Raw genomic sequence first — 22,844 nt, 5'->3', positions numbered from 1 at the left:
TAATAGCATTATCTGCTTTGCAGTTAAACTCATCAAACTTGAATTATGTTATTTGTATGTCTATGGGGATATATTCTGTGTAAGTCTTTAGTGCTAATGTTTTAGCCGTTGGCTGTAATGTTAGCTAGTTCATGGCTATAGGAGTTCTGGGTCAGTTGTAACAGCAACAGTCTGGGTTAGTTGTAACAATAATGCAGATGTTACAACTTACCACACTATTACTTTAACTTATATTAAACAAGTTGGGGCAATGACATCAGCAGAGAGAGGTTCACTGGTCGCATTTGTATATGCGGTTAATGCCATTGGCAACACAATTCCTCCACTGTTTGTGTTCCCACACATACATTATGCTGACCACTGTGTCAGAGATGGACCAGTAGGAAGTACTGGTAGTGGAAATAAATCAGGATGGATGCAAGAAACAGATTTCCTCATCTTTCTGAAGCACTTTGCAAACCACACCAAGGTAAGCCATGATAAAAAGTAATGGAATTGCGATGCTGGTGAACAACTACATTTTTTTCAGCTTCATTGTTATGTTCAAAATTGGTGCAAGAGTTGTAGGTTATAATGCCCAATGAGGCCAAACTCAAGGAAGACCAACCAAAATTAATGAAATATTCAGTTGCAGAAAATTCCATAATTTGTCTTTTTGGGGGGTTGGAATATGTTCAAAAGCTGGATTTCTGCATTCTGTCACACACACACACACACACACACACACACACACACACACACACACACACACAGCTACATAAATGGCTCTAAGTGCATTCATGTGTTGAATAAACAAAGATTACATGTTAATGTTTTGTTAGTACCCTTATTTCATTGTGTTACATTTCACCCCAGGATATGTTACAACTAACCCAGACTATGGGGTTAATTGTAACATTTCACTCTTTGTGTTTGGGGCCATACCATGCAATGGGTAATTGTGCTGCAGAGAAAATAGCTGCACTATTTAATAGCAGAGACATGTAAATACTTTGCATTACATTTTGAATCCACTACCTTAAAAGAGCTCCAGTTTACAGACAGAAATGTCAAAAATGTTACAACTATCCCCAGTCTCCCCTACATGAGTACATGTAACATTGTTACATTATTTGTTTAAATCCTACAACTAAGCATATTCATGCTTTTCCCTTTTACTTGATGGCCTCATGTTCCCTCCCTGCAAGAGGTAAAGCTAATTTCTGATTGCTGAATATTTCTTCATCCTGCTGCTAACCTGCTTGGTTTGGAGCAGTTGCCTGTGAAGTTTCTCCTGGTCGACCACCTTCCTCCAGCATCTCAGAGCCTTCAGTTTACAGAGCAGAGCAGTCAGCCGGCTGTTCTCCAGCTTCAACTCGTGGACTTCTTCCTTCTTAAGATAACAGGTATGAAAGTGGTACAATTCACAGATCATCTTCAATACTTCTGCTCTTTTTAACTGCCTACACATAAAAACTTTCCGTACCTTTAACTGTGTGAGGGCGAGTCCATCATTGTCTTTGGTGCAGCCGTACCTCTTCTTGAGCTTGATGATCTTGTCCACTCCTTCCCCCCGTGCTCTGTTCACTATCACACTTATGTCCCGCCTCATTTGTCGGGGATATTCATCAAGTCTGGCCTGAAAGCCAAACAAAATTACCAAACAAGTCTTTAACAAATCAAAATGTGAGATATGACAAAATAACACTTGTTTATGTATTTCAGGAATAAAGAACTAAAGAATAAACAACGTTTTACCACATAGTTTAAAGTTATTGTCCAATCAATTATATTTCTATAGCATCAACAACAGTCACAACAAGGTGCATTATATGGCATGGTAAAGATCTTACAATATTATAAAGAGAACACCAACAATCAGATGTTAGCAAATTATTATGGTACAGAGAAACTTCTGAGAAAGTGTCATTCAACCACTTTCTGCTCAAATATGATATATGAAAAGGGCAAGTATATATTCTAGTTATAAAGAAACAGTACACTTACCAGCCACTTTGTCGTTTTCACCACTTCAGCTACTTGCTAACACAAAACTGGTGAAAACTACAGAGTCACACCGTGTCACTTCTGCCAGCTAAGAACTCAAAACGGAGGCTAAAATTTGCATAATCTCACAGAAGAGTGAAAAAAACTCGTCTGATGGGTCTTAATTTCTACTACAACATTTGGATGTCGAGGGTGAAAGTTTTGTTGTAGCCCTTTAACAGGGGGCCTTGTTCTTTCACCTTTAACTGGATGCAGGTAGAGAAAAGGTGTCGGACCAGAGGGTGGTAGCGTTCTTTGAATGTGAGGCCGAGCTGTTCCTCTAAATTAATTTTCTCTTCTTCCAGGTGAGCAACTTGGGCCCACAGGGCTGAGACCTCCAACATCATCCCACGGCATAAATCTGCCACCTGTGGATTAATAGAGCTCAAAAGTAGTTTTGTTTGAAAGCTCTCGATCTCAAACATGACTTACATTCCTAAAGCAGCTCAAATCTGCTTTTCTGCTACTAACTCACAAAATCATAGAGGCTACAGATGGGAATCACTGTGTGTACCTCTTTGTGAGAATTACTTGTCTGAGCGTCCTTCAGACTTTTCAAATCCTGCAGTTAAAATGGTGAAAGATAATAGATTTCATTTTTAAAAAAATATAAACTGCCAATAATATATTTACTCCGATAAAAAGATATTCCACACATGTACCTGTTCTCTCTGGTACAGAAGCTGAGTGTGCTGCTGCAGGATTTGTTCATAAAACTGTGAGTAAAGCAGAAAGCATTGGCGCTCTCGCTCCATCACTGAGGAGCCGAGGTGAGTGAGACACTGCTGCAGATGATCCCGAGAGACCTTCAGCTAAAAAAAGAAAACCAAGAGTATTATTAATGAATATCTAAAGTTTAGCAACTTGCATTAATACTCTATTCCCCCCATTCTTTGGGATATAAGTTTTAATAGTCAACAAGCTGCACTGTTATATTCTCTATGTGTTGGCATTTCTTCACACAATACATGTGAAAGAGATACAAGAGTAGTCAGAAGGAAATTAATGTCATCGTAATTTTAGGCTTTTAATGATGTCTTTCAACTGCTCTTTTTCCAGGGTAGAATTATTGTAGAGCATAAAAACAAGAAGGGGTTTCTTTATCCATACAGAGTCAAATATATACAGAGACCCCCACTGATATTTGGTTAAATGTCATTTAGCAAAGTTACACTTCAACCAGACACTTTTAGAAGCCATCGATGAGTTTCTGGTGTAATTGTTGTATTTGTGTATTTGACCACCTCTCTTGGTAGAGTTCATTTAAATTTGTTGGTTTCCTGGCATGGACCTGGCTTTTAAGCGCAGCCCATGAGTAAAAGCGCTACACAAATACAAGCCATTTACCATTTTACCATAAGTTTTCAATAGTTGAAGAATTTGGAGTTAGCCCTCTTCCTTCATTATTGCATCCACTTTGTGTGATGTAGCAGTACCACTGGAAGCAAAACAGCCCCCAGACCATGATGCTACCACCACCGTGCTGGACAGCTGGCACTGTGTTCTTAGGTTAGAAAGCATCACAATCACTCCTACAAACACATCTCTTGTCATTTAGGCCAAATATATGGTGGCCCTGAGAGGCCAAATGGACTGCAACTTAAGAAAACACCAGCAATAAGAAAAACGCTGCAAAAGCACGCAAAACACAACGGAAATAGGAAAAACAAAAACAGAAATAGGAAAAAGTGTTGCGCTGGGAGACACCTAAAAGAAGTGGGGGATCTATCACTTTTGTGAGGAAAGAAAAGATGACAGGTAAGTGTGTTAGCCTAACTATTAGCCTAAAAATCCATCATCAGTATTATATGAATCATGATAAAACACACCTAGCATGTTTTGGGTTCCTGCAACTGGTTCGTTGGGTTATTGTCTCCCCAGAAACTTCCACACTTCCTCTGTGCTTTTAGAAATCTGTTTTCTTTTTTCCTATTTCAGTTTTTCCCTATTTCTGTTGTGTTTTGTGCGCTTTTGCAGCGTTTTTCTTATTGCTGGTGTTTTCTTAAGTTGCAGTCCATTTGGCCTCTCAGGGCCACCGTACAAATAGCTCAATCATTGTCACGTCTGTCATCACTGATGAGAAGTTTACATGTTGTGAAGTTAAAAGCTATTGAAGAGCCTTCAACACCACTTATAACTGCTGTAGGAACAGTTCAAAGAAATCAATAAAAGGCCTGAATAACCATAGCATTCATTACCTCAAGTGTGAAGACATTACTGGTCACAACAGCAGCTTGTAAACATTTAGTTGCATGTAAAAATGTTGCTTTTAGAGAAAACTTCCCCTTAATTTTTAACTTTTTAAAAAGAGTTTGTACATTACTCCACATACCCTCTGTGGGAAACGTGATTGCCACCTTTATTTTGCAGACTCGAGGAAGAAGAAACCTGGTGGAAATGGACTGATTACCTTCTCTTTCTAAAATAAGACATAATTTCTCAAACACCTGTCAAATAAAACGTCTACCTAAAGCTGATACCAAGCAACACCTCATGTTCCCTGTCCCACATGTTTGCATAATTAACTGAGCATGTTCCCACTCCTTTCTCCTCTTCTTATGGACAGGAAAGCAGTTAACTAAACAACTTCACTTTCTTCCTGTGCACTGGAAATGATAGGAATAAGCAGCACATTTTGCATGTTTTTCCAAATACTTTGTGTACTTGGGGCTGTTAGAAATGATAATGATAGCGCTGGAGTGCAACCAGCTTGTATAATCAGCTCAGGAGAAATGGCAGCCTTTGTAGAGCAAGCATTTAAGGTATTTAGTGTGTTTTTGAAGGCATGCCTTAGCAGAGCAGGGTTTTAAGAGCATTATAAAGCCCACATTTGAAATAACAATGAATGCAAGTAGATAAAATACACAGGTTTGAGTTTCTTTTTCAGCAGAGATCCTACACAGTAATCAGAAGCCTGTCAACAGTAGCAGCACATTATTAAAAGACTTTAGGGGAGAACAAAGCATCAGTGGGTATTTTCCCTACCTCTCCCTCCGACTGCTCAGCTCCCTGCATCAGCTGTTGGATGAATGTTTCCACCATCTGTGGCTTCTCACGGGACAAACTGTACTTCATTTGACTTCTTTTCCACAGCTCTGCTTACATGTGGAAACATTATGTAACTGCAATCATATAGTTAATAGTAAAAATATTTTGAATGGGTATTTAAAGGTAGATTCAGTGGTGTTTATGCGCACCTGTGGGGAGCCGATTATCTTGTTGAGTTTTCTCTGAAAGCACTAGTGTGAGCTCTCTGCTCATCTTTCTCTGCACTGCTCTAATCATGTCGCACTCTGTGCTCTCCATCAGCAGGTGGAGCTGGAAAAAGTAGATTTTGCAGCACTATAAGTTCTTGTTATTATGACATGATGATTTAATTGTGCAGTTTTCATTGTGCTTGTACCTGCCAGGCTTTCACATCAACCTCTGAAGCTCCAGGAGGGGGCAGAAGAGACTGGGTGCCAGAGATTAAAACCTCATAGTGATGCTCTTTATCCATTTGTTTAGCCAGAGCTCTCATACTGGGGTAAAAGATTTCATCTCTAAAAACAAAGTGAATAATTGCTGTAAAACAATGATTGAATTAGAAAGACCTAAGCATACCTTACATTATCCTAAAACAACATTAACTTTGTTGTCACAAAAACAATTATTTTCTGATATGAGTAAATAACATTATTTGAGTGTCTGATTTTTGATATTCCTTAATTACCAGTAAAGTTTTACAAACTGTTGATACAAAGCAGGTGTACTGAAGACATCGGTGCCTAAACGTCTTAGAGCCCATCTCTCCTTGAAGACCTCCAGCTGCTTTGTCAGCAGGAGAAAACCTTTCAGCACAGACTGGACTGATTGGATCTTGAAGGTTTGAGGAATTGATCTTTATCTCCTCTTCTTCATCATCTTCACTGCAGCTTTTATTTCCCTGCAATAAAAAAGAAATAGTTACCAAATCAGCAATCTTAGTAATTTACTTACAATTTTATTCACTAATGTGTGAACCCTAATGTGGAAGCGTCACTGGTATGACCTTGTTAGAAACTGTCGCTACTTCATTAGGTGTGCCACTATGCTGAAGGTCATCTTTGTTGCCATGGAGACGAACAGGCTCTGCCTCTCTTCCACCGTTCAGGACGTCCTCCATGAGCAGGGACACCCCAAGGATTGCAGCATTGGCCTGCAGTCTGCTGCGACTGCTCAGGCTGCTCAGAGCTGCGAATAACCATGAAATCTTTTTAACTATCACTGGGAGAGTTTAACGATGCATTAAAAAAACCAAAACAAACAAAGCTGTGTAGTTGGTTAAGGACAATACAAGAAAGAAGTCCGCACCCATATTTGTATAAATAAAGATAGGAAATACAACGACTTTCTTTTTAGCAGATGATCATGAATTTACTTGAGCATTTTTCTCTTAATGATAACAATACTGAGGTCCCATCTGTTTAGTGTCACACCACAACAGCAGTCACCTCAGTGTGCTTCATATTTTAATGTAAAGTCTCCACAATAATCCAGAGAAGATCCAAACAATCACAAAACCCATATGAGCAAGCACTTGGTGAAAGTGGGAAGGAAAAACTCCTTTTAACAGGAAGAAACTTCCAGAATTATGACATATTGATGGCAAAATATATTTTTGGTTGGAAACATGATTCATACACAAGACCAAATCTACCAAGTCTCATCAGCACCATTAACAGGTGAAAAAAAAAAAAAAAGCATATGAGGTGGTGAACCTGCATGCAGTGTTCAGTAGGTGGGACATCCCAAACATGAAGAGGGAGCAGTCCATGACAGGCTATGAAACTCCTCCATGGATACATCCTCTGTGCCTGCAGCAGACAAAGGCACAGAAAGATGACGTGACAGAGCACATTTCCTCTCATCCTCTCAAGTGTTTTCATGTTTTTTGAAAACATATGTTAGGATGGTTTTCTAAAATGATTATATGAGGTCACCACCTGACAGCCTTGATTCTCCAAAGGTTGAGGAACGGGCAGCGTGAGACTGAAGACGTCAGTCTGGATGCAGCCAATCATTGGAGGGAGAGCGTTCGCCATGTTGTCATTTACACTCTGGCAGGAAGTAACATCACCAGAGGAGAGGAAAGCCTCCCTAGACATGATAAACATACTTTCATTATTAAGGTTTATTAAGCTGTGATAGAAGAGTGATGGAGGGAAACTTCAGGCGAGTAACTGGAAAAAACAAAAAACAAAAACTGATACCGCAAAAGCTTTGAGTTGTTGAAATATTTGAATTGGCCAAACACCTCACATCACCCAGCAGTGGAAAACGCATCAACATGAACTAATCACTAAATTTAAGCCATACTTTTCTTTATGTTTTTAAAATATTATACACTATTTTTTTAAAGCATGTTTATTTTGCAAAATTTGAAAATGTTTTCTATTAAATGCTGGTATTTTTTTTAAATCAATGAAAACTGCATCATAACAAAGGAAACCATAAAACCAAACACAGAAAAGAAAAAAGTAAAACAGCCTTTAAATATCTTTGTCATGGAGAAAGTGTCAGTATGGTAGCAGACAGCTGAGGGAAGTGACGATTTCACCGCTGACCTGACAAAGATTCTGACAGCAGTATCAAACTGCAGCAGGAGGACCTGCCTGCGCAGCTGCAGCAGGCGGCCGACAGACTCCAGGTTGCTGGGATCAGAGAGATGATCAACCTGCTGCTGGAGCTCCTGCAACTCTGTTCCTGTACAGCACCCAGAGAGGAAAAAACAAATGTGTGAATGGCTGTCCAAATCCAGGTTTTTCTTTCCTACTATATCACCTGGTCCCTGGTTATACCTGAAATGCAAAGATGGTTAAATGAATATGAAAGTTGTATGGCCAGTTCAGTCTGAACCGATAGGAAGGCAAAAGTAACTCTCTCTCCTCTTATCTAAGAATGGAAAAATAATATTTCATGCATCCGCAGTCACCAGATCTCAGTTCTATGGAGCACTTTTGGGATGTGGTGCATTGGGAGATTCACATCATGGACGTGCAGCCAATAAATCTGCAGCAACTGTGTGATGCTGTCATGTCAGAACAAACCAAATTTTTACATTAAAAAAAGATGTATTTATTCTGTCATGTGTCAATTTTGAGTCATTCCATCCTATTCACTCTCAGCATTGCATGAGAGATCCCTAAACATTACCATTACTACAATTCTTTTGGAACGCTTCATTTATAAAATAAACCTACCGATGCTTTCAGCGCCTCCCCAGTCAGCCGCCAGAAGTGACCCTGCTGCATCATGTCCTCTCCCCCATTTTAAAGAGTCTTGTCTGTTTCCCAGTTTGGAGAAGCTGATCAGGTAATGAATGATGCCATGAAGAGCTGACACGATCTGCAGAGTGTGACGGAGAGCCTCATCACATGCCTAATGAAATCAGACCAGAAGAGAGTTAAAGGCCAGAGAAAGAAAGTGTTAACATGCGTCTCTCCTCCACCAACACGGTGAAGAACAAAAACAGATCTGCTCTAAAATTAGTTCATGGCATGAGAAACTGAAAGCTAAAGTTATCACCCTGTGACCTGCTGTAATATTAGTCTCAGTGACAAGTTTAAGTGTCTCACTGAAACATTAAGTGTTTTGAACATGCGAAGCACTTCAGTGAAGTGGGGGATGTACCAGAGGTTGAGGAGAGTTCTTCCATCTGCACACAACAACTGCTGAAAAATCCTGTTTGGGAGACAGCTTGGTTTGAAAATCTTCCCCGGATACAACTGAAGAAACATCTGTACCAAAATGCACAAACTTGGCATTTTGGCTCAAATTCTTTAAACAAGTTTCACCGTACTATAACCAGGACACAAATAAAACGTGGATAATCACTCTTTAATGCTTAGAGGTTGTACCTGGGGTCAGAACAACGATCAGCAACCGGCTGTCCAATCATGAAGTAGGACTGACGAATGTAGGGAATGTCTTCCAAGAGAAAGGTCAGATTGTGGTAATATCCAACAATCTGAGCTCTCACACAGTGCATAGACATTTGTGTGCTGAACCTGAGAAAAAACATTTTGAAGAACCTTACTATCATAGAAAAAACTCAGTAAAGCTCAGGTTGTCTGTTTTAACAAAAAAAGGATGCCAGAGAACATACTTCCTGAGAAAGTCGATTATGAGCTCCCTTTTGATCTTTGCAGCCTCCTCCTGCACAGTGAGACAAATTAATTTTACTTCATGAACAGCCAATCACATTTATCATCCTGCTCAGCCACCTGCGTGCATCTCACCAGGGTTTTTAGGAACCCCCCAACGGCCTGTTTCTTCTTCACAAATGAATTCAGCATCTCGTCACACAGACCCACTTTTTCCAGCTGGATGGACACAAATGCGCCCATCACCCTGAAGGAACAAATGAGATTTTATATCATAAAGAGCAAAAAAAAAAAAAGTGTTAATCACTACTGGTGTAGTTTGTCCTGTAAGTCAATACCGCTTTTTTGTGGAAGTTCCTGTGGAGGGTTTGGAGTGAAAAGATTTATATTGTTCCTGCAGGCCGCCTGTGTGGCTGCCAGAGCCAGAGTTGCACGTTACATCTTTGTCTTCCCTCTGAGATTAATAAAGAAGATAAGAAAAATATTTCAACAGCTGTGTGTTTATATAAAAGCATTAAAAAAATAACACCACAGTATTCAGACTCTTTTGTTCAGTACAAAGAGTCATAAATACATGCTATTACTAATAAATCAGCATGTAAACACTATTATTCTCAGATGTTGGACCTAACTAACCCTTAGGCAGTATTCATATTATTGTTACTCAGCCTGTGTTTTCCAGCCCAATGGATCCACCGTATTGTGCCGTTTTCAAATCAACAACCATAAAAATGTATGCCAAAACAAAACAGATGTTTATTTTATCCCAATTCCATCCACATACAGAGCACACATACAGTTAATATTTCACACACACATTGAGGCTTTTCTTTTTATTGCCTCTGGATCTAGAACATAATTTCGACCAGGGAACGTCTGATCAGGATGATTTCATTTGATGTCCTGCACAACAATGCCCATTCAGTCCCATCATGTATTTGAAGTCCAGTGTGAAGTCATTAAGACTGTTATTTTGACAGGTTCTTCACAGGAAAGGCAAATACTCCAAGTTGAAATTACTTTTCATCAGAGAGCAACACAAACCTCGGCTGAAGATGAGTCACTTTCTGCCCAAAGACAAAGTCGAGCCAGTTTGACCGCACTCGTCAAGGCGTTCTTCTGTGTAACCTGACAGGCCAACGCCACCTGGAGGTTCTTGATACTCTGTCTGTTCATAAGCTAGGAAAAGCAACACATGAAAGTATTTGTGTGTATTAATTTATTTTCTGATAAGCCTTAATGTTTACTTTAATCTCACATGGATAACTGCTTCCTCTGAGCTGAAGCTAAATCTGATCTGGTTCTCGTCCAGTTCCTGGATGCTCAGAGGCAGATGGGATGGGATGAGCCTGCAGCAGAAAGTCCTCTTTAATTTTCTTTCAAACACAGTTTACTGCTTTTGTAAAGAAGCTGAAATAATAGACATTGCTAGATTGCTTAAGAGAAGTCCTAACATCTTTTTGACAGCTTCTCTCAAACATGTCTGGTTTTTAATATACAGCAGACTTTTTAGTTAAAGAGAATAAAATTCCAGCTTTCAGCTATTATGAAAATGAAGATTTATTTGGAAAATCAGATGTAGTTATGTTTTACCTGTCCACACAGCTGTCGTCCTCCAGGATTTCTGTGATACAAAAAGGCCTCTGCTGGACTCTGACTTTCTGATCAGTACACTCAAACTGCAGCGGCCTCAGATACAGGTGGAACTCCTCAAAGCCGAACTCTAAGGCCACATTTCTGTACAGCCTGAGAAAAAATGTTACGTTACATTACTCATTTAATTCAAACTGGTTAATCCTGGCTGCACAGAAATGTTAACATATCAGCAAAGAGCCAGTATAACCTAACAACAGCTGTAGTTTAATAGAAACTGGATTCTTCTTATCCTGGGAGGGTTTAAAGTTTTAAACAACTTTAAAATTGTTCCAGAAACTTTTTTTTGCTAAAAGAAAAAGGTGCAGTGGGTGAAGACAAATGTCAGTGACAGGATAGCATCAAGAGTGAAAGGGAAAATTTACAAAATTAACAAGTGATGTATAGTTTGAGGATGTTGGCACTGACAAAAAAGACAGCAGGCAGAGCTGAAAATGTCAAGATTTCCATTGGGAGAGACCAGCATGGACAAGAATAAACATGACTACATCAGAGGGACAGCACCGGTTTGGAGAAAGAGTTAAAAAACAAAAGGACGAGATGGTTTGGAAATGTGCAGAATTGGTATAGTGGATATATTGGATAAAAGGTGTTGAACTTGGAGCTGCCAGACGGAAAGAGGAAGAGGAAGAAAAGCCGTGGATGTAGTGAAGGAGGTGCGACAGAGAAGTATGAAATGTAAAAATGTAGGAAATTAAAAGTGGAAAGTTGTTTGTGTTATCATGCTATATAAAACTTAAATGTGTTAGGTTGCAGCTGGATATGTTTGGGTGTAAATATAATAACTCTTTGAAGTAACCTTTGAAGCTCATTTCTGAACTGAGCAGTTTGTTATATGTCAGGTATGTTTATAGAACAAAACAACTGGGTTTTCATCAGAACTTGATGATTGGCTGAAAAACCTGCAAACTGTTTAATATTTAGCAAACCACCTCTTTATTGATGCATAGTGAGGTGTCAAAACTTGTTACTAAGGGTACAAAGGACTTTGTCAAATGTGATCTTCATGGGGGGAAAAGGAGTTAAATAAAAGGTCCAGAACCTATTGTAAATAGAGATGGCACGATACCACTTTTTTATGTCCGATACCGATATCATAAATTTGGATATCTGCCGATACCGATATGAATCCGATATGGTGTTTTTTAATCAACAAAACTGTTTTTTAAATATCTTGCTGCATTTTGTATAAGTTCATACTCAAGTTTAAAACAACAACTACACTAAAGCTATTCTGTTATACCTGTATGCAAAAAAAAATATTTCATAGTACAGCAATACTGATCAATCTAATAAACTTAAACCTACACCATCCTCCCTATTCTGGTATTTTAAAGAGTACTTAGCATAAATATTAAGCAACCTAACTAATAGGGTTCCAACTCCCAGCAACAGCAAAAATAAATAAATAAAAAATAGGGAACCACCCCTCACGCTCCACCTCATGATGCTTAATCGCCGTAATCAACCTTAATTTGATGCAGTGTGAAAAAAAAATGCACAGAAATCAATTATTTTTCAAGAAATATTAAATAGATTCAACATCTTTCTTCAACAAAATTGCAGACTGCACAGATGGTACCTTCCCAAAGGAAAAAGTAGTATAGCTTACTAGGGTATATTAGACTTAATAGTTACTATATACAGTAATGGACTTCTATTCATTTTGCATCAAATTAAAACTTTGGCTGTCAGATAATTATTTATTAAAAGCTAGACATTTTAAATGAGAATAAGAAAGAAAAGTATGTCTTTGTGCCCCCTTTTCCCTGTTAATGCCCTATCGGCCCCCCTGGCTAAACTTTGCTAGATCCGCCCCTGCACAGTTACCAGCCGTCAGCTACGTAGAAAAAGATCCTCGAGTAGAAAGTAATATTAAATACATTCTAACAATAGCTGATCAAGCTTAAACGTGCTGCTGTTGTTCAGCCGCTGGTTTCCTCTTTCTGGTGCAAAGTGGGCCAAAAGCAAACAAGAGACACGGACTCGCGACAGAAAAGCCGATCAGCTGATCATTTAAGCAGTTTCATGATTGAAGTAGCAGCAAGAAGAGGCAGTCGCTTGTTAAGCTTAACGCAGGAATGCTTTACAAACATTCAGAGATGGACTTACACACTTGCTTTACTTCTCTCGGGATAACTTTGTCGGAGATGAAATGCCGGGTTGCTAGCGAAGCTCCAAATGCTATCCAGACCACCGACAGGTCCCGCATGCCACAGCCGCTCTATCACGTGATGCATACTGCTCCGACGTGCTAACGTTCTGAGGTGAGTTACGGTGTGTTGCAAGTTTTGTGAGGTGCTTTCGTGATATTTAATGGATCGGATTACATTTTTTATTTTTCTCCGATATCCGATCCAGTAATTTAGGTCAGTATCGGACCGATACCGATACGTAATATCGGATGGTACATCTCTAATTGTAAATACCCCTGCCCCTCTGCTGTGAGTGTTTTCTTAACTGTGCCAGATGTGCCGTCTCTGAGGCAGATTCCAGCAGGCGATGGCGGATGCTCATAAGCTCCAGCAGCATGGACAATGTTTCTACAGCACAGTCTGTCAGCTTGTCTGGTCCTTGCTTCATGTCCCTCTCCTCTGCAGCTTTTACTAGTGACAGGCCCAACTTCTGGACCAAAATTGGATCCTCAATAAACACGTCTGAGAACAACTGAGAGCAACAGAAACTGGGATTTAGTGAAATGGCTTATTTGTTTGTACACAGTAATCTGAACATACGCTGAACAAGAATGTACATCTCTTTGTATTTGTGAGCTGTAGGAGGCTCCTGGTGAAGTCTGGTTGTTCCAGATTTTCAGTGCCTGCTCTAAAAGGTTGTGTTCGAGGTGGAGTTTGTCAGTGATGCTCGTGGCTCGGTGCAACTGACATAGTTCAGTGTGAGCCTGAACCAATCCGTGATAGACTGCAGAGGCCAGACAGAGTGATGGGTGAACTTCTAGCAGGAATACGTTCATCAGAGCAGGCCTGCAAAAAAAAACAAAAACAAAAACAAAAGGACGCAAGGAGGGAAAGACATGAGCATTAAAAGAAGAAAATAATTATGTTTTATAGTATAAAGTCTTCCACAGCTGTTTTAACTTGCCTCGTGCCTCCAAGTGAGACCAAATATTGGGGAACATAGTTGGGTGGACGACCATAGCTGGTTATAAAGCCTTTGTGATCATTTCTCCAGATGCGCTGAAGGTACAGTCGCTGTCTCTCTATCTGTTCAGAGGAACAACATAACCACAACATATAACTGTGGTGTGTCTCATGTACAGACCACAGTCATTGCACAGCTTCACATGTAAATACAATCCAGTGCATCATTTAGTGTTTACCTGATTGTCCAGAATGTCTCGGATCAGCCGCTGGTGGCTCTGCATGCAGCTGATCTCAGTCCTGTAGGCCTGAAAATAGTTATCCTGGTTCAGGTCCAGCTGTGGCTTCCTGTGCATGATGTCAGTGATAACTTGGGCCAATGCAAACCTCTCCTCTGTACCCACTGCATGCTGGTAGGCTTCATAGTAACAGTTTAAAAGCTGCAGAAACACAGAAGTGCACAGTTAGTCAGTTGTAACAGTATGTCAGTCGTAGTTCTATAAAGTTCAATGCTAACAGGAAATGACTGAGCCAAAAGAAATCAAATCCTCTTTTCCATCAATCTACCTGGACTTTGCTCTCCATGAACTCAGTCTCACATGCCCACAAATTGAGAAGCAAAGCAACGCGGTCAACATCTGTCCCAGCCCAGGAGTTGAAATCTACTGTCGAGGCTGACACTCCCTCAGTTTTTCCAATTTGTTTGATTGTGTTTCTGTGGATGAAGTGCGAGCCGATGAGGAGAAGCTCATTCATCAGCTCTACAAGGTCCTGCAGAGCAGCGTCGTACATGATGTAAAACCCTCTGGGGTCCTGAGTGTGGATGTAACGACCCTCAGAGGTGTAAAAATCATGAAGATTCTCCACCTCTGCAAACTCCATGAACTCTGAGCAGTGGACCTAGACAGTTGTAAGAAGCAATGTCTGGATTCTCAGTTAAACCAATTTTTTTAAATTCACTTGAAGCAAGAGGATATATGTTTTTACCTTGTAATCGACAGGAGTGCTGTGAATATACTGGACAGAGCCGAGACCTTCTGCCTCTCCTCTTCCTCCTCTGGCTACATTCATCCAACCCGTCTCCTCTGCTGTGCTGCGCAGCACCTGTCCTTCTAGCTGCAAACCTGCCAGGTCAAAGGTCAAAGTCCTTTCCACAGAGCGCAGGTAGTTCAGCATCCCAAGTGACACACGCTGCAGATGGTAAAAATTAAAACGACATTCGAGAGCTCGCATACTATAGCAACAGACAGATATACTTAATATATTTTCTTTTTTTAATCAACAAGAAAACGATCATCAGCAAAAAACAGTTTAGAGACGAGAGAAAGAACAATTCAGTATCCGCAACTGCACCAAAGAATAAAACAGTGAAGTGTGGATTATTAAACTTCAGGTCTCTCTCTCCCATTTTATTAAAAATTGATCAACAAATTGATTTACTCTGCCTTATAGAAACCTGTTTACAGCAGGATGATTATATTAGTTTAAATAAATGGCAGCAATCTTCCACTCCAGTCGTTAATTAACCAAAGACCCTGTTTTTAATCTGATTTAGTGCTCAGCTCAGATAAAATAATTATCGTGGGTGATTTTAACATCAGTGTAGATACTGACAGCCTCAACAAGGCATGTAATCGATCATTAGACTCGATTGACTTCTTTCAAAATGTAAAAGAACCCACCCACCACTCACACTCTAGATCTTGTTCTCACATATGGCACAGAAACGGAACATTTCCACATAACTTTACATTTACAATGGTGGATTACACAGCAGTGGGGAATAGATTTCATCTCAGTAGTTGTCTTTCTAAAAGTGCTGTAACTAAGTTTAAGGATGCAATTCATCTACTGTTCTCTTCTTCTATGCCTGGTGCCAAACAGAGCAGAGCAGCTACCTGAACGCTACTCCCATAGAGGTTGATTATCTTGTTAATAATTTCACTTCTTCACTGCGAACACCTCTGGATACTGTAGCTCTTCTGAAAAAGAAAGGCTCAAACCAGAAGTACTTGACTCCCTGGTATAACTCGCAGACCTAAAGCAGACAACCCAGTAAGGACCAGGGGAAATGGTAAATGAACTGGTTCTTATATAGCACTTTTCTACTCTGAAAACTCTAAACTCTACTCTAAAACCACTTTTAAAAAAAAAAAAAACAACCTCATTCACCCTCATTCGGTCAAACACTTTTTTCTACTTCTTAAGTGCTTTCTATTTAACATTCATGCGCATTCATACTCCGATGGATGCATTGGAAAGCAACTTGAGGTCAGTATCTTGCACAAGGATTTTTGGCATGCAGACTGGAGCAGATAGAAGACTGGTGCTTCAATCCCTGATTAGTAGGTGATCTGCTCTACCACCTGTAGCATTCCTTTAAGCAAAAGTTAACTAGTAAGAACTTCATGAATTTCTTCACAAATAAAATTTTAAACATTAGAGAAAAAGTCACTCGTAACCATCTCACAGACGTAACATTATGTCCAGCTGACTTCAGTTATTACTTCCTCCAAAGCATCAACATGTCTTTTAGACCCCATTCAAGACTGCTGAGAGAAGTCCCACCAATAATTAATGTTTCAGTCTTAAATATGGTCAACCTCTCTCTAATAATCGGCTATGTACCACTGGCCTTCAAGCTGGCAGGAGGTAATTTTAAAAAAACGCTTTAGTGAAGGTTACAAATGATCTTCTAATTGCCTTAGAAGTGGACTCATCTCTTAGCTTTTCCTGCTAGACCTCAGTGCAGCGTTTGATCCTGTCGACCCTAAAACTTTATTACAGCGATTAGAGCATGCAGTAGCAATTAAAGGTACCGTGCTGCAGTGGTTTGAATCGTACCTAATAGACTCCAGTTTGTACATGTAAATGGAGAGTCCTCTTCACACACTAAGGTTAATTATGGAGTTTCACAGGGTTCAGTGCTAGGACCAATTCTGTTTAGATAAAACTGAGGTTATTGCACTTGGCCCTGAAACTCAGACGCCCTCTACAGGAAAGGGCAGAGCAGGCTGTACCTGCTGCGGAGACTCAGGTCGTTTGGAGTGGAGGGCCCACTCCTGAAGAAATTCTATGACTCTGTTGTGGCTTCTGCTATCTTTTATGGTGTGGTCTGCTGGGGCGGCAGCATCTCTGCTGGGGACAGGAAGAGACTGAACAGGGTGATCCGAAGGGCCAGCTCTGTTCTAGGATGCCCTCTGGACCCAGTGGAGGTGGTGAGTGACAGGAGAACGGCGGCTAAGCTGTCATCCCTGATGGACAACATCTCCCACCCCATGCAGCAGACTGTGACAGCACTGAGCAGCTCCTTCAGTGGGAGACTGCGGCACCCACGGTGTGGGACGGAGAGATTTCGCAGGTCTTTCCTCCCCACTGCTGTCAGACTCCACAACAAAGACTTTAACTGATCAAGCACACACATCCATACATGTGCAATAATACTAAGTGCAATAATCCTTTCTGTCATCGTTGTATTTTTACTCAGTTGTATATAGTATTTGTATTCTATTTTTATCTTATTGTATATTTATTTTATTTTATTCTACTGTATATAGTATTTTATTTTATTCTATTCTGTACAGTTGTGTACTGTATTTATTCTTATTGTATTCTAATTTTTGCCTCATAACTTTTGCACTGTCCACTTCCTGCTGTGACAAAACAAATTTCCCACGTGTGGGACTAATAAAGGTTATCTTATCTTAAAATCTTGGACTCATTCTTGACCAGGATATGCCATTCAATGTGCATATTAAAGAAATATGTAGGACTGAGTTCTTCCAATTGTGCAATATCTCTAAAATTAGAAACACCCTGTGTTAGAGCGATGCCAAAGAACTAGGTCATAGGCATTACTTAGTATTACTTCTAGGCTGGACTACTCTAATTCATTATTATCAACCTTCAGTTGATCCGAAGTACTGACAGGGACTAGAAAGAAAGCGTATTTCTCCCACATTGGCTTCCCTTCATTGGCTCCCTGTTACATCCAGAATCGAATTTAAAATCCTGCTCTTCACATATAAAGTATTGAATAATCAGGCCCCATCTTATTTCAATGACTTTATAGTACCATATCACCCCATTAGAGCTTTTCACCCTCAGAATGCAGGCTTACTTGTTGTTCCTAGAGTATTTAAAAGTAGAAAGGGAGGCAGAGCTTTCAGCTTTCAGGCCCCTCTTCTGTGAAAGAAGCTTCCAGTTTGAATTTGGGAGAAAGACACCCTCTCTACTTTTAAGATTAGGCTTAAAACTTTCCTTTTTGCTAAAGCATATAGTTAGGACTGGATCAGGTGACCCTGAATCCTCCCTTAGTTACACTGCAATAGTTGTAGGCTGCTGGGGGATTCCCATGATGCATTTGGTGTGTCTTCTTCAGTCACCTTTTTCACTCACTATGTGTTAAAAGACCTCCCTGCATTTAACTGCATTTCTCTTGCTCCTCTCACCCCAATGCCAATGAAATGTATCTATTATACTGCATACATCAACATGCACTTACATACCTGCCACATAAATACTAGTAGAAAATACTACTACTGTACCTGGAGCTCTCTGAGTTTCAAGTGGCGCAGAAAGATGAGGGACAGGTAAGCTCCTCTGGTTACTACTGGACCCGAGAAGCCTTCAGGTAAACTGTCATCCAGGCCCAGGACCTGCAGGTTGTCCTCCAAAGACTGACTGTGCCACGATAATATGAGTGAGTGGGAAAAGAGCTGATGTTTTCCTTAGTCTTAAAAGGCTTTCAGCCTCACAAGTGACCAAAGTAATGTGATGAATAAATTCTGCAAAGCAATTTTTCTTTGAATAAACACACCTTTCATGGTAAAAGCTTGAAGTCTGACTCTTTGAAATCTCTTTGTTGCTGCCTCTGCTCCCTCTGGATGCGGATGAGTGACTGTGGGTTTCCTATTAACATAAATGTCAGTGTTATTGCACTGACTGAATTTTTACATCTCCCAAGTCGAAAACTAGACGACACACACCTGAATGAGATTGGCAGCGTTGTAAACATTTTTCCAAATCTCAGAGATCATTTGTTTTTTTGTCTTGCGGCTGCTTGAGATGAACGATGTGGATTGTGAGTCGCCAACTTGTGCAGCATGTTCTTTGAGAGCTGCAGCCACGTGGAGCAAATTGCGGACCTGCTCAGATACACAGTGAGGACAGCATAACAAAACGTGACAAAAATCATTAAAATAAAAAGGCATTATATACAGTCAGGACACTTCATTAGGTACACGTTGCTAGTACTGGCTTTTCTTCAGAACTGTGTTCATTCTTTGTGGCACAGATTCAAGAAAGTTCCGAAATCATTCCGGTACCAGCACCAGTCTGAGCTGCTGGTTCAAGGCAGGATGGATCCATGCTTATATGCTTGTCTCGACTATGTCCACATGCCTAAATACTCCGAGGTCATTGGCTCATATGACATTGCAGCTGAAAAGGTGTACCTAATAAAGTGGCATTAGTGTAATGCACTGTTAGCAAATTCTCACTTATGTTCTTTTCACCAGTTATCAGTTAGTCAGTTGTAACTATATATTTATTAATCATTTGCAATAACTTCACCCATTTTGAAGGATGCGTGACACTGATTCAGAGCAGACTCGCTTTTTACCTGAAGAAACTTGCACTGCATCTGGAGCAGCTCATCAACTGAATTCTTTTCCTTGAGCTTTGTGAAGAGCTTCTGCTGCCACGGATCTCGCCTGGGTTTCACCTACAGAGCGGAAACCAAACAATCAGTTTCTAGCATCCTGCAAACGTCTGAAAGACTACAGAATCCATAAAAACACAAGTGCTTACAGAAAAAAAAAAAAAAATGCAAATGTTTTGCCAGATACTGATGAACTCTAAAGCACCGAGCATCACAGGAAACAGTATTTGAAGAGATTATTTTACTATTTTATTTGTTTCCCCTCAAACCTGGATGAAAGGAATCCAGTTAGCCTCCTTGCATACAGCCATGTTTGCACTCTTCCTCCCCCACTGACTCTCTCTGACGTCCATACCGTCGTAAGGAGGAAACGTTTTCATCTGCTCTTGTTGTCGGAAGATTGTTTTAAACTCCCTCCACACCTGGACAGACAGCAGCTGCGATTCAGACCAATAATTTAAATGCATTTTAAATTTCACCACCTTTTGAGGACAAATATACCATGCTGAATAGCTCCATCTCATCTGCAGTGGTTTTCAGATTTCCTGTGTCATACGGCAGGCAGAAGTAGGCGAGCAGGGACTCCAGCTCGGGCATGAACTGCTCCAGGTGAACTGTGTGGAGTGGTAGTACTGAAATACAGTTAAATGTAAACTTTTTTACTATTTTTTTTTTATTTCCAAAAGATTACAAAAAACATGTATGAAGGGAAAAGCTCACCATCAGCCTGTTGCCTTTCATGCAAAATTTCCCCACAATCCTTTCCTGGTGCTTCATCTTTTCTTTCACACATAGGTACATAGTGGAGCACCTGTTAAAGCAAATTTTAATGTGAAATAAAGCACCACAGGCATCAGACAGGATGAACAGTGATAAAATCTGTCTGTGGCTTTTTACCCTGAGAAAGTGGTGGATGGGCTGAACAGAGTGCAGGTGGCAGACAAGCCACTGCAGATAAATGACGACATCGTCCTGAGTGAGCAGGCTGACGGGGTTTCCTCGGCCGGTCAGCATCTTCTCTCTGCTTGCTGACAGTCTGCGAGCTCTCTGAACGGCATCCTGATACTCACGGGTCATGTAGGACACCTGATCCTGAGACAAAACAAGTCTTATACGATGATGCATTTTTCAGTGCGACATCTGTACGATTCTTCTCGTTCTTTAGAAATAAAAGATTCAGCATTCTCAAGCTGTTTACACGAGGAGAACATTTTCCAGTGACGTTCAAAATAGTGTACAAGGAACCGTATGCTTCCTGAACTGACTGCATTCTGAATAATTATTAAATCACAGATGCTGTATAAAATCTAAATAACTGGATCCCAAGTATTTGTTATCATTTAAAGCTCATATATAAGAGAAAGTAACACAAAGATGGAAAACATGACTGCAGACACGATAATTTAGCCCTCTGTCTCTTTTACTATGCTGCTGTGAAACTTTGCAGCGTGATTTGTGATCTAAGATGATGTAAACAACAGCTGCCCTGAAAAAGAAATCCAAAAACCTGTAGTTACTCACACCTGTTCAACTGCTCATTAATGCAACCAGCCATTGTCAAGAAGACCTGCTGAAGTTCAAACCGCACTTCAGAATGAAGAAGAAAGGTCATTTGGAATTTGAATTTGGCATGAATGTTGCCATTTCAGAAACTTCTGATCTACTGGGGTTTCCCCACACATGACCACCTCTAGGATTTACAGAGAATGGTCCAAAAAAAGAAACAAAATATCCACAGATATCCAAGTCGTACCGACAGGAAGGCAACAGTAACAGAACTTGTACTAGCAAGCTAATGCTAATAAAGTGTCCAGTGAGTATATACACCTTTCAGAATTAATGCTACCTTAATTGTGTACTAGTTAAACATGTTTTTAAGTCACATTCACACTCGTGTAGAGCATCCTGTGTTTTTTGGGAAATGTATTCTGTGATATTTGCCATATTTTTAAACTCAGATTAAAGGTAGATACAGAATAAAATGCAGAAAATAACCACAAACCAGTACAAAAGTACAGTGAAAAGATGTACTTTTTTTTTTTAGAGTATTGTTAAAACACTGCTAGGTCATGCTGTTCGTTTACACATGGCAACCTTATAATGGGGATAAAGCTTCTCAATAACGCTGGCATGGTGGCAAAATCTCCTCCATCTCAGCATGAGCAGATATCTGATCTGAGCCAAGTGATAAGATCTGTCTGTGAAGAACTGTGGTAAAAATACAAAAAGGAAACTGGTTTAAGTTTAAAAACTTTTCAAAAAAAAAAATCCTAAAATAATCTGTTTCTGCTTCTTGTTTCAGGCATAAATTTTCTGTCTCTGTCCTGACCTGGTGCAGCAGAAGAGGCAGACTGTCAGGAGTGTACTCCGAACTCAAGCAGCTCTCGCTGCATGATATCAGCCTGAGACCGAGTCGGCAAAATGTCAGCCACCTGAAACCAGCAGAAAACAAACTACACCTAAAAAAAAAACAACCTAAAAATAATGCCTTCACTTAATATTGGATATAAATCAAAGATTTTAAAGTCTAACAATGCAAGACTAATAATGAACTTTCTGTAGAAAGCATCACCTGAAGCCCTCTCCTCAGTGCATGCTCCCTCTCCACACGAAAGAAGGAAATATCTTTAGGAGGTAGTACAGAACTGGAACAAAAACTTTTACAAACATCATGGGTTTAAAATGTAAATGCCCACAAATCAGTCACAGCTCAGATCTGTCACATTTGACCTAAAGTGACTACTATGCTGCTACACTACTTAGGCTTTTTTTTTAAATAAAAAAAAAAAAAAAAAAAAAAAAAAAAAAAAAGGATAAATATACAGGGAACATAACACTAACAAAAAAAAGTTCAGCTGCCTGTTAATGTGAATTTATCATCACTACTGGTAATACTTGTGTTGCATACTTTACAAGCCTTATGCATCTTAAACTTGGATTTAAGGTGGAAAACCGAAAGGCGTCCTGCTTCAGAACAGAAATCTGAAATGTGCAGGGTTATTTGAGCACATAAGTACATCGGTCTGCATTGTGAAGGGCAAACATTCATGTTAAATAACAACCGGCCATATTTTGAGTTGAGGATAGCTTTCAGGTCTACCCTTTTGGCAATCTGAGCTTAAATAATACATCACAGACAAACCTGTAGGCATTAGAAGATCCTGCTCCTCTATTCTCTTCAATCTCTGCCTTGAGTGCAGAGAGGTGACTCCACAGCTCTGCCTCCATCTGCTTCACCTTCACAGAGGAGGAAACTTTGTACACTGCACACATGTCTGACAT

At 40.0% G+C, this 22,844-nt stretch overlaps 2 protein-coding genes across 7 annotated transcripts in view; both read right to left on the bottom strand.

The window, feature by feature from the left end:
* Positions 1-13,896, bottom strand: part of LOC147306920 (coiled-coil domain-containing protein 162-like) — a 25,240-nt gene extending 11,344 nt beyond the window's left edge. For 3 of the 6 annotated variants that reach the window (XR_015126353.1, XM_086274351.1, XM_086274354.1), the window contains exons 1-13: positions 10,194-10,328; positions 6,990-7,143; positions 6,765-6,860; positions 6,056-6,237; positions 5,738-5,950; positions 5,429-5,567; positions 5,223-5,343; positions 5,011-5,120; positions 2,688-2,837; positions 2,540-2,587; positions 2,226-2,393; positions 1,466-1,618; positions 1,238-1,372 (exon numbers count right to left, since the gene is read on the bottom strand). Coding sequence is in view for 5 of the 6 variants with exons in the window: in XM_086274351.1 (XP_086130477.1) it covers positions 1,238-1,372; positions 1,466-1,618; positions 2,226-2,393; positions 2,540-2,587; positions 2,688-2,837; positions 5,011-5,120; positions 5,223-5,343; positions 5,429-5,545 (1,002 nt within the window). In the remaining variant the exon portion in view is untranslated. Of the gene's footprint in view, positions 1-1,237; positions 1,373-1,465; positions 1,619-2,225; positions 2,394-2,539; positions 2,588-2,687; positions 2,838-5,010; positions 5,121-5,222; positions 5,344-5,428; positions 5,568-5,737; positions 5,951-6,055; positions 6,238-6,764; positions 6,861-6,989; positions 7,144-7,610; positions 7,747-8,431; positions 8,728-8,903; positions 9,054-9,151; positions 9,202-9,284; positions 9,397-9,487; positions 9,604-10,193; positions 10,329-10,407; positions 10,499-10,742; positions 10,896-13,263; positions 13,470-13,554 lie in introns of those variants that run through there. The other 3 variants (XM_086274355.1, XM_086274353.1, XM_086274356.1) reach the window with 3 other exon arrangements.
* LOC147306919 (uncharacterized) lies at positions 13,865-22,844 on the bottom strand. Its single transcript, XM_086274273.1, has 15 exons — positions 22,705-22,844; positions 22,135-22,207; positions 21,929-21,994; positions 20,460-20,654; positions 20,283-20,373; positions 20,064-20,194; positions 19,832-19,984; positions 19,524-19,625; positions 18,889-19,047; positions 18,720-18,811; positions 18,448-18,583; positions 14,888-15,091; positions 14,468-14,800; positions 14,140-14,340; positions 13,865-14,023 (listed from the first exon to the last, which is right to left on the bottom strand). The coding sequence occupies exons 1-15, from the start codon at positions 22,842-22,844 to the stop codon at positions 13,865-13,867; spliced, it is 2,235 nt and encodes a 744-aa protein (XP_086130399.1).

This window comes from Aulonocara sp. 'chitande type north' Nkhata Bay, linkage group LG19 (assembly GCF_057382095.1).
Source record: "Aulonocara sp. 'chitande type north' Nkhata Bay isolate Kocher_YH1m ecotype deep benthic linkage group LG19, A_spYH_male_GT1.1, whole genome shotgun sequence".
Lineage (NCBI taxonomy): Eukaryota > Metazoa > Chordata > Actinopteri > Cichliformes > Cichlidae > Aulonocara > Aulonocara sp. 'chitande type north' Nkhata Bay.
Note: the sequence above shows the minus strand (reverse complement) of the source record. Positions and strands in the feature narration are given on the sequence as shown.